The sequence below is a fragment of the Priapulus caudatus genome, unplaced genomic scaffold (genome assembly GCF_000485595.1).
Source record: "Priapulus caudatus unplaced genomic scaffold, Priapulus_caudatus-5.0.1 Scaffold739, whole genome shotgun sequence".
Classification (NCBI taxonomy): domain Eukaryota; kingdom Metazoa; phylum Priapulida; class Priapulimorpha; order Priapulimorphida; family Priapulidae; genus Priapulus; species Priapulus caudatus.
Window position 1 is genome coordinate 179,918 of NW_014577800.1, and position 12,249 is coordinate 192,166.

General features: G+C 43.3%; 1 protein-coding gene across 3 annotated transcripts in view; it reads left to right on the plus strand.

Annotated features, from left to right (window-relative positions):
- LOC106813206 (complexin-like) overlaps window positions 1–12,249 on the plus strand; it is a 45,261-nt gene that overhangs the window by 29,179 nt on the left and 3,833 nt on the right. For 2 of the 3 annotated variants that reach the window (XM_014817275.1, XM_014817274.1), the window contains exon 4: window positions 6,343–6,484. In XM_014817275.1, coding sequence (XP_014672761.1) covers window positions 6,343–6,484 — 142 coding nt within the window. Of the gene's footprint in view, window positions 1–6,342; window positions 6,805–12,249 lie in introns of those variants that run through there. The other variant, XM_014817276.1, reaches the window with a different exon arrangement.

A 12,249-nucleotide genomic window follows, 5' to 3' on the forward strand; every position in this document is an offset into this window, starting at 1 on the left:
GGATGGTTAAGGGGTAGTAAGGTGTTGTGTTAGTTTGCCTTCGATGGTTAAGGGGTGGTCAGGTGTTGTGTTAGTTTGCCTTGGATGGTTAGGGGGTGGTCAGGTGTTGTGTTAATTTGCCTTCGATTGTCAGGTAGTGGGGAAATGTGTTAGTTGTATACTGTTAAGTGTATTTTGTAACAGTGTATTTGGTGCTCTTCATGCGCGATTTGGTGTTTCTGCTCGTCCAGTATAGCAACGTCAGCAGTCTAGTTGGGGTGTATTTAGATGGTTATTGATCGTAATGATGGACCATTAGATGAAAATTAAAATGGCCATGGAATAGATAAGATTAAGACAGGAAAGACTCTAGGAGAAAGCGTCAGTGAGTGAAGCTTACTGGCAGAAAGACTGGGAATTGGTTTATGATTCCACCTCTCCCTCTCCCATCCCTTCCCTCTGCCTCTCCCGTTACCTCTCTCCGCCTTTTTTTCTTTCTCTCTCGCTCTCTCTCTCTTTCGTTCTCTGTCTGAGACCTTTCTCTTTTGTTACATCACACCACGTTGCAACTAGCAGATCACTGCCCTGATTTTGTGGCACTAGTACAATAGCATCAAGGGCGTATAAAGAAGGAGAGCGTGCAACGGTGAAATGCTGAAACCATGTTGCAGTATTAGTCGAATTAAGACACTGCCCGTTTTATTTTGACGATTCTTTGCGGTATTATTGATCAGCTGTCCTACCTTGCTAATATAAAACAAACCGCTTGTCCCTACGATGCCCCTACGCTGAGATAATGAGCGGTGAAAATCTGGTTAAAAACCGCTCATTATCTCAGCGTAGGGGCATCGTAGGGACATGCGGTTTGTTTTATATTAACAAGGTAGGACAGCTAATCAATAATACCGCAAAGAATTATAACGGTTACTGAAAATAAAACGAGGAAAGTTTATTAATTCGACTAATACTGCAACATGGTTTCAGCATTTAACCGTTGTACGCTCTCCTTCGTAATACGCTCTTGATACTGTTGATAGCATCTGACATTTTATCCGGCAAGTCTGTTTGCCCTTTTGGTTGTGTTATCTTGTAAGCGTGTGCTGAAATTAAAGCTGATTATGAGAATGCTGTATGGCACCGAGAACTCAAAAGGCTCGATATCAACTTATGTGCGTGTAAACTCTGTGTAACATGATACGCTTATAATTGCCTCATAATAATCCGAGTTTGTCTTTTGAAAGTATATTTAATTCAATATCATGCGGAGGACCTTCCGTGGCAATTAGCTGACTACAATCCTCTAAGGTTTCATGCTTTGTAGACGTAAAGGCTTCATGGAGGAAGTTTAGTTGCCTAAACGTAATTTAAACGTGCACCGTCCCTGGTAAAAGGTTGTACTGATCTATCATTGTTAAACGTTTAGACATCACATGCATGGCTTCATAGAGCGTGAGAGCGAGAGATATAGAGTCATTGAGAGATAGAGCGTGAGGGAGAGAGAGAGCGAGAGAGAGAGAGCGAGCGAGCGAGCGAGAGAGAGAGAGAAGAGAGAAGAAGGAGAGAGAGAGAGAGATGAGAGAGAGAGAGAGAGAGAGAGAGAGAGAAGAGAGAGAGAGAGAAGAGCGAGAGAGAGAGAGAGGAGAGAGAGAGAGAGAGAGAGAGAGAGAGAGAGAGAGCAGACAGAAGAGACAGTAGAGACAGAGAGATCAGAGAGACACGAGAGACAGAGAGACAGAGAGACAGAAGAGACAGAGAGACAGAGAGACAGAGAGGCAGAAGAGACAGAGAGACAGAGAGACAGAGGAGACAGAGAGACAGAGAGACAGAGAGACAGAGAGACAGAGAGACAGAGAGCAGAGAGACAGGAGATAAAAAGGACAGAGAGACAGAGAGGACAGAGGACAGAGAGACAGAGAGACAGAGAGACAGAGAGACAGAGAGACAGAAGACAGAGAGACAGAGAGACAGAGAGACAGAAGAGCACAGAGAGACAGAGAGACAGAGAGACAGAGAGACAGAGAAGACAGAGAGACAGAGAGACAGAGAGACAGAGAGACAGAGAGACAGAGAGACAGAGAGACAGAGAGACAGAGAGACAGAGAGACAGAGAGACAGAGAGACAGAGAGACAAGAGAGACAGAGAGATGCAGAGAGAGACAGAGAGACAGAGAGACAGAGAGACAGAGAGACAGAAGAGACAGAGAGACAGAGAGACAGAGAAGACAGAGAGACAGAGACGACAGAGAAGACAGAGAGAAGAGAGACAGAGAGACAGAGAGACCAGAGAGACAGAGAGACATGAGAGACAGAGAGACGCAGGAGACAGAAGACAGAGAGACAGAGAGACAGAGAGACAGAGAGACAGAGAGACAGAGAGACAGAGAGACAGAGAGACAGAGAGACAGAGAGACAGAGGAGACAGAGAGAACAGAGAGACAGGATGACAGAGAGACAGAGAGACAGAGAGAACAGAGAGACAGAGAAGACAGAGAGACAGAGAGACAGAGAGACAGAGAGACAGAGAGACAAGAGAGAGCAGAGAGACGAGAGACAGAGAGACAGAGAGACAGAGAGACAGAGAGACAGAGACAGAGGACAGAGACAGAGAGACAGAGAGACAGAGAGACATGAGAGACAGAGAGACAGAGAGACCAGAGAGACAGAGAGACAGAGAGACAGAGAGACAGGAAGACGAGAGACAGAAGAGACAGAGAGACAGAGAGACAGAGAGACAGAGAGACAGATGAGGACAGAGAGACAGAGAGACAGAGAGACAGAGAGAGCAGAGAGACAGAGAGACCAGAGAGACAGAGAGACAGAGAAACATGAGAGAGGACACAGAGAGAGACAGAGAAGACAGAGGACAGAGAGAGCATGAGAGACAGAGAGACAGAAGAGAACAGAGAGACCAGAGAGACAGAGAGACAGAGAGACGAGAGAGACGAGAGAACAGAGAGACACAGAGACAGGAGACAGAAGAGAGAGCAAGAGAGACAGAGGAGACAGAGAGACAGAGAGACAGAGAGACAGAGAGACAGGAGAGACAGAGAGACTAGAGAGACGAGAGACAGAGAAGACAGAGAGACAGAGAGGACAGCGAGAGAGCAGAGAGACAGAGAGAACAGAGAGACAGAGAGACGAGAGACAGAGAGACAGAGAGACAGAGAGACGAGAGACAGAGAAGACAGAGAGACAGAGAGACAGAGAGAGCAGAGAGAACAGAGAGACAGAGAGACATGAGAGACAGAGAGACAGAGAGACAGAAAGGAAAGGAAACAGTAGAGCAGAGAGACAGAGAGAGCAGAGAGACAGAGAGACAGAGAGACAGAGATAAAGACAGAGAGACAGAGAGACAGAGAGACATGAGAGACAGAGAGACAGAGAGACAGAGAGACAGAGAGACAGAGAGACAGGAGAGACAGAGAGACAGAGAGACCAGAGAGACAGAGAGACAGAGAGACAGAGAGACAGAGAGACAGAGAGACAGAGAGACCAGAGAGACAGAGAACAGAGAGACAAGAGAGAACAGAGAGACAGAGGACCGAGAGACAGAGAAAGCAGAGAGAGCAGAGGAGACAGAGAGACAGAGAGACCAGAGAGACAGAGAGACAGAGAGACAGAGAGACAGAGAAGACAGGAGAGACAGAGAGACAGAGAGAACAGAGAGACAGAGAGACAGAGAGACAGAGAGACAGAGAGACAGAGAGACAGAGAGAAAGAAGAAGACAGAAGAGACAGAGAGACAGAGAGACAGAGAGACAAGAGACAGAAGAGACACGAGAGAAGAGAGACAGAGACAGAGAGACCAGAGAGACAGAGAGAGCAGAAAGAGACAGAGAGACAGAGAAGACAGAGAAGACAGGAGAGACAGAGAGACAGAGAGACAGAGAGACAGAGAGACAGAGAGACAGAGAGACAGAGAGACAGAAAAGAGACAGAGAGACAGAGAGACAGAGAAGACCTACCGACAGAGAGAGCAGGAGAGACAGAGAGACAGAGAGACAGAGAGACAGAGAGACAGAGAGAGAGAGAGAGAGAGAGAGAGAGAGAGAGAGAGAGAGAGAGAGAAAGTAAGAGATGAGGCAAGGCAACAGATTATCATGTAATCTCTGTCAACCATGCATTCCTATTGCTAGTTTGTCTCAGTCACATATAAATTCCCCATTACCGGAATCTAGCCCTTTCATCATATAGCATGTTGCAATGTACGTTAGAGAACATTTAGCTTGACTGATACAATACTGTAGCTGTTCAAATATCCAGTGGCAGTGACTCCTTCACGTTATGAATTCGTTTTCGGGTTAATAGTCACTAATTTTCATACAATTCAGTGGACGCAGAATCTTTGTTTCTTCTCAAACTTCATTTTGCTTAGATCTATGTGACATTTAGTACACGAGTCTATATATTTTTAGCGCTCCTTTGGCAATGTCGGGAGTTGAATGACATCGATGGTTTTTATGCTACTTCCGCTGAACAGCATTTCATATTCAAGTGTAAACCTAAACTCACTATGTTGCATCGCTAACTGCAAAGTCGTTGCTCTTGCCTTCGGTGTGGAAATGTTAGCGCGGGGTACTCATTGAGTGAACGACCTTAAAGTCTAAGCTCAACGGTCCGCGTGCACGTTGGAATAGTTGGCGGGACTGCCTCGTGCCCTACGATCTGAACTGTATTCTCATCAGAGATCAATAAATCCATTATTTGCGGTTGATGTGGTCTAAACTGACCCTTTAAGTGAGAAAGGATGAGCGGAAGGAAACTCAGGCGTCTATCTGCTGCTGGGGTGTTATTGCCGTTATTGCTGCTGTCGTCTAACCTGCACTCTTATTTCGCATGATTGCCAATTATATTAGAAATATAGATAGAAATATAGATGTACATGGTTCTCCCCAAGAAGTTCAGAAGGCATGTCGAGTAATTGGGCAATTTATCCCCGATTGATAATGGAATTCGGTTACACGTGCCATAAGCGTGTCCAGATACGCAAGTGAACTCGATCAGTTAGAAGACGCATATATACTTCAAGCTATAAAAACATAGCACGATTGTATTTGGATTGTCAAAGTTCAACACAGCTGCAAATTGAGGCATGTCAGTTGGGCAATTAAGGCATTTCAGAGGATATATGGGATGTCGGAAACTAGCTCCAGCTTTGAAAGCAAGTTGGACCCAACATGCCTTTAAGGCCTATAGTGAGAACCCTGCATATATACATATAAATAAATATATATAGAGAGAAAGATATATAGATATAGGTGCCGTGATATGCTAAAGACATGCATAGGCCACAGAAACCAGGACAGCCTGTACTTCATTGGAATATATATCCGCTGTGATTAATTGCCTAATTCCTATTACAGCTTGGCCACATTTGAGCTGTGCTAATAAGAGCAGGAAATCTTGGGTTTAGTATAAAGCAATAAGTTAAAATTAGGTTGGAGTTTAGTAACAATAGGATTGGGTTTAGTTACAACAGGTTGGAGTTTAGTAACAATAGGTTATAGGTTAGTAACGCTGAGAGGGTCTATGTCCCCCAGGGTACTGCCGGAACGTACTCTGGGTACGGTCCGGTATACCGGAACGTACCCTGGTACTAAATACTACTATCTAATATGCAGGACCGTACCTCGCCTACTCCACTAACGAGTCTAGGGAGTTGCCTACGCCTACTAACTCCCTAACTCTAACCCTAACCCTATACCTGTTCCGGTATACCGGACCGTACCCAGGGTACGTTCCGGCAGTACCCTGGGGGACATAGACCCTATGAGCTTTAGTAACAATAGGTTAGAATTTATAATTATTAACAATAGGTTAGATTTTAGTAACAACAGGTTAGAATTTAGTTACAATATATTGAAGTTTAGTAACAATAGCTTAGAGTTTAGCAACAATAGCTTAGAGTTTAGATACAATTGTGTCGTTATTAACTCACAATCGGGCAGAAAGATGATAGGATATAGGGACTTGTAAGTTTCTAATAATGAGATATGGTTCCTCTGTTTCCCTAGCTACATGTTACTCTCTGTAGCATCTGTTTACATCAGTGTTACGACCAGCTAGTAACGATGGCATATACATATAACATTAACATATAACAGATATTAATACTACCATTAATGCACATAACAATCCGGAGGAAGAGGTGGATAAGGATGTAAGGGGTTTGATACAATTGTGTACAGTTTTGGCATTTCTGCAGGCTGTACTAGTGTATTCAAATATACATGCTCATGTCTCACGCAGTGAGATGCATACAAAGGTGTTCTAGTGTTTATGGGCATGAAGACAGTCTGAGATATCACTATTATCAGTGTGTCTATCATGCAATGTTGACGTTATGAAATCCTGTCATTGTAGTATGGTATCAAAAAGAAGGAGGAGAAAGAGGAAGAGCAAGAACACATGGACGAATCTGGGAGAATCGGTAGAAAGAAGAAGTCTCCCGAGGAAATGCGGCAGGAGGCAGCAGCAGAGGAAGAGGAAGACGACAGCTTAATGGGTGAGTCGAATGTAGACGTGGTAGTGTGCCTTCCCCGCAAACTATAGCATGAGTGAGAACCCGCAGTATAAAGAAACATATACATGGACGTTTTTTCTCACGCACATCCACAAGGAAATCGCGTGCGTAAGGTCATAGCCCAACTGCATTTTCCTGTCTTTACGCTTCTTCTACTCGTTCATTTTGTCTTACGACCATCCATGGCACATGATAAATTCTAGCGCATTCGAGAGGTTTTCCCCAGAGCAAAAGAGCGCTTATAAAATGGAAACAATTTTGCAGCCGCGCAGCTGTAATATGAGAGCATTTCTCAGTTGCTGGCCTACTTGACCCATTCTGGTATTGATTTGCTGTTTCTGCGCGAATACCCTGCCTGTGTATAGTACGCGTACAGGGCTGTACTCTGGTTAAGTGGTATAGCTGAGGTCACTAATCAGGGTTACTCCTGCTCTACACACTAAATAATCAATAATCACGAACCACATTGCTAGTCCTGATTCAAACGTCTACAGCCAATTAAATTTTTCTAATCAGCTTTCCCTTTTAATAGATTTCCATTAAAGTTCTTCAGTGCTGCCAGCTTCAATTACACGCGTATATTTTTCAATCTACTATGTAGCAGGGCTGATTCATGGCAAATATTAGGAAAAGTAGTAGTGTGTTAGCCGCTTGCCACTCTGTCCCATACTAGCTGCGATTTAACATTGTTCGTGGTTTAACATTGCCCGTAGTTTAACATTAATCATGGTTTAACATTGCCTCTGCTATAACATTGTCTATGGTTTAATGTTGCCCCTGGTTTAGCATTAACCATTGTGTAATATTTTTTCAATTGTTTAACATTTTCCATGGTTAAAAATTACGAATGGTTTAAAATTGTCAGTGATTTAACATTGTCTATGGTTTAACATTGTCCATGGTTTAAATTTGTCTATAGTTTAGCATTGTTTATGGTTTAACGTTGTCTATGGTTTAACATTGTCCATGGTTTAGCGTTTCCCACGATGTAACAGTTGTCAATGGTTTAGCATAGTGCATGATTTTTACATTTGTCCATGGTTTAAATTTGTCTATAGTTTAGCATTGTTTGTGGTTGTACGTTGTCTGTGGTTTAACATTGTCCATGGTTTAAATCTGTCTATAGTTTAGCATTGTCTGCGGTGTAACTTTGTCTATGGTTTAGCATTGTCCATGGTTTAGCGTTTCCCACGATGTAACAGTTGTCAATGGTTTAGCATAGTGCATGATTTTTACATTTGTCCATGGTTTAACATTGCTCCTCTTAATGTAACATTGTTTGTGGTTTACTTTTGCCCGTGTGGTTGAATCCAAATACACGTCAGTATACAATAAAAAGCACAATTGTAGTTTACTGTGTCCCTCTGTACTGGTAGTGGCTGGACCTGGACGGAATTTACTAAACGTACGGATTTTTAAGATATTATACAACCTGTCTGTCATGTCGTACATGAATCTAGGTACGTACATACTACATGGTGTCATAAACACGCACGTAAGTTACCCTCAAGTAGAAGATTTGAGAGGCTTACTTTATACGTGATTGGTCTGCCTGGGCCGTGTGGCAAATAGACACAAGTCGTACTATATCGCAACAATTAATGTAAGTCGATCCAGTTGTAAGGCGGACCAATTTATTTATTCAGTAATCACTAAAAGCTATTAGGTCATATAAATCCGCACGTACAAAGGTAACGACTCTTGAGTCCACTGTAAGTTCTTGCCGGGGCTAGTAAAAAGAGGCCAATGCCATGCTTTATTTCATGTTAGGGTGGGATCATGATTGCGGTCTTATGTTTTCGTGGTTCTACTGTTGTTTCTACTCTGTTTTTAATTTGTTGGTGTCGGGCGATCATTTGACCAACAAGGTGGCTTTTATTTCCTCGTTTACCAAATATGATCGAAAACGTCTGCTTTCCATAGCGTGCCAATGTAAAGAAACAGAGAAGGTGTATCACTCAGCATCTCTCTCTCTCTCGCTCTCTCTCTCTCTCTCTCTCTTTCTCTTCTCTCTCTCTCTCGCTCTCTCACGTCTCTCCTTCTCCTTTCTTCTCTCTCCCTTCTCTCTCTCTCGTCAGGTCTTTCCTGTTCTTCTCTTCTCTTTCTCTCTTTTCTTGCGCGCAGACTCTCCTTCTCTCTTCATCTCTCTTCTCTCTCTCCTCTCTTTTCCTAGTCTCTCTCTCTCTCTCTGCTCCTCTCCTGGTCTTTCTTCCTTCTCCTTCTCTCTCTCTCTCTCTGTCTCTCTTCTCTCTCTCTTCTCTTCTCTCTCCCTCTCTCTCTCGCGCTCTCTCTCTCTCTCCTTCTCCACTTTCTGAATCTCCGCTCACCTCTCTTTCTCCGCATTCTCACTCCTCTCTCGTCTCGCTTACTCTTCTCCATTCTATCCTTTCTCTTTACTGTTGTCTTTTCGCTTCGATCGCTATAAACTAGCACTGCAGCCTGATTATATTTATCTTCGTCAAAGTGTAGACCTTCCAATTATAGCATTGACCGAGATGACTGGGAACAAAGAGGTTGATCCGGATATAAGTAGAATTGTTATAGACAGAGAGTACGTGAGCACATAACAATGTCACTTCGTTTTGTACCATTAGTATGATTTTTCTCTGTGAAATGTTGCAAGTGCCTGTGCTCAAAGCTTAGGCTTTTAGAGTCGTCATCTGCAGGCAGCAGTAAAATGTTATCCGCCGTGACCTCTCTACACGTGTATCAGAAACGTCATTTTCTCAGGTTGCCTGAAGCCATTCTTCACTCTTTGCGACAGTTTCCTGTGGTGAGCGGAAGGAAGTAATCTTGAAGAAATGTGATACGTCGACAGGTATACGCGCAAGCTGTTGGACGCGAGTTGCATAGATGAACGTTTGGTGGATGGTTTTAGCATCCAACACACTCTTGGTGGAATTCTTCATCGGTGAAGGCTACAATTGTTTTGAGGTTTCTTTTCGTATTCTACGCGAGTTTTACTTGTTGGCGCCTTCACCGCGCCATTACCTTCGTGTAAGCTGAATGTCGTGTATGATACTGGCACGGTTTTCTATGTTACATGTTGCTAAGACTTGTCCATGTGGAACACACACTATCAAGAGCGCATTAACTCCAATTAATGGGGGTTAATGCGCTCTTGACACTATGATGTACCGAAACGCCCGAGTAACCCACTCCAACGCAATATTTGCTGGACTCACATGGGTTTGATGTTGTACGTCCGTCGACGGTTTACAAGCAGAATCTTCTGTTTCACATGCAATCATGCTCTAAAACGTTTTGCTGGTGGCAAAGTCATAAGCAGCTGTTGCTTTATGTCGCTAACATTATGATCACTGCATATATTATAGTACATGATCGTTTTTCGGTTTTTCTTGCTACCACCGAGCTTGCAAACTAAATGCATCTGCTTGCATTATAAATAAATGTCGATATAATAGAATCGGTAAAAGTAAGTCTGGAAGTTTAGCTAAGTAGATCGAGTCGGTACCAGATGATAACATACATACTACCCTGATCGCGAATATAAGATGCTGTGAAGCCTAGAGGCTGAGGGATGCTGCCCACTATAGCCACAGCTGTTTGAATTTTACACCAACATCCTCTGGATTTCTGGCTAAAGCTGTGGTAGTCAATATCGCGGTGCGGTGAGTGTGGTGGTGGTGGTGCTGCTGCTGCTGCTGCTGCTGCTGCTGGTGGTGGTGGTGGTGGTGTTGCTGCTGCTGCTTCTACTACTACTACTGTTGTTGCTGCTGCTGCTGTTGCTGCTGTTGCTGCTGTTGCTACACGATGATGGTGGTAGTAGTGGTGGTGGTGGTGCTGCTGCTGCTGCTGCTGCTGCTGCTGCATGCTGGTGGTGCTGTGATGCTCGTAATCTCTGATTATCATTTAGAGTGCTTCTCGGCGTAACCGCGTTGGTTTATGCGTGTTGTTTGCCGTCTGTTTGCCCCCCGAGGCTGCACTGCTGTGTGTACGACACGTTTCAAGTTTCGATTGTCGTCGGTACTAGATTGTCGGCCTCAGCCTGCCCCGAGAAGCAGTGAATGAGAGTGGCAGCGCCATATTGCATTGTGATATCGGAACAGCTTTACAATTAAACTGCATGTTACTTGAGTTGAGTCCCAACCGCAACTCATATATATATATATATATATATTAAGAGAAATTCTAATTAATGATGGGGTAACTCAAACGATTGTCTAATGATGTTATAATATAATGGCTTAATTAATAATTGACAATGAAACATATCAGCGATCGCTTCATTAATCGAACCTTTTATTCTACCGGCACATATATAGTGTGCCGTTTCAAAGTTCGATAATCAGCATAATATAATCAGTATAACCAGTATATATATCATAATATAATCAAGAGCTAATAATTATTAGCTCTTGATATAATCAGTATAATATTCATAATAATTCACTTATTCAATTATTATACTGTTGGATTGTCGTTGCGTATCATTCAGACGAGCCGTCACGTTGCTTGCTTCTGATCTGACTAATTGATCGTAAAATACATTCATCCGCGCATCGCAATTGCCGGTATTTAGGGGATAGGGGAGCTATAAAACAAAGATACGGAGAGGGAGAGAGGGGAAGGAAGAAGGGTGGTGTAGGGAGAAGGTGGTGGGAGAGAAAGGTGAAAGCATAGTAGATATAAAAGTAGCGTTTTATGTTAAGTGTATAACGACAGTGTAAATACTTCAGATCTGGTACATCTAATAACAGCGTTTGCGTATAAGATCTGTAAATACGTAAAGAATTCACGTTAGCTGTAAAGATAATTATTTGTTGTCATAAAGGCAGGTGAAATTTAATGAGTCATAAGGTCATGACCGGAGAAAATTGACATTCTCTTTCCTCTGTTGAAGCAGTGATTGGGACAAACCCTGCACGTGATTGTCAGTGCAATGGTAAGGGTATAGTGTGTTGGAAATAAAACGCAGTTCCTTTATTTTATAATTTTTTCTAAAACGCGCATGCAGTAATCGGTCTTTCCTAGTAATATTAATTCATGCATGGTCTGAAACTAACCGCCCATCGGTCCCATGCGACACTATTGATATCTATTTCTTCCGAAATTTTCATAATCGCTTACGCACAATAGTGTGGCGATAACTCACGGAAGTACTGCAGTGATATGTATATCGGTCCGAACTGCACTTTACCCGATGCAAGTGGGTGTAGCAGCAGTCAGCAAAGTGTTTAATAGAAGCACAGAGTTTATATCGACACGCCGTCTGTATTGATAGATGCGTGTCCCTCCTGATTATGTGGCGTGGCCGAGCAGAAATGCCATAGAAAGCTGAAGAAGAAGTTACTAGGTTTCATGTCATGTTTGCTTATATGAGAGAGGATCTCGCGAGCGGAAATTAAAAATGTCGATGATGCGCGGTCGTTTAATATCGTACGCACGCACGCACGCACGCACGCACGCACGCACGCACGCACGCACGCACGCACGCACGCACACACACACACACACACACACACACACACACACACATCCTATCTATCTATCTGTCTATCTATCTATCTATCTATCTATCTATCTATCTATCTATCTATCTATCTATCTATCTATCTATCTATCTATCTATCTAGCTATCTATCTATCTATCTATCTAAAGAGAGAGATCGAGTGAGTGAAAAAGAATGAGAGAGAGAGAGAGAGAGATAGAGAGAGAGTGAGAGAGAGAGAGAGAGAGAGTGAGAGAGAGAGAGAGAGAGAGAGAGAGAGAGAGAAGAGAGAGA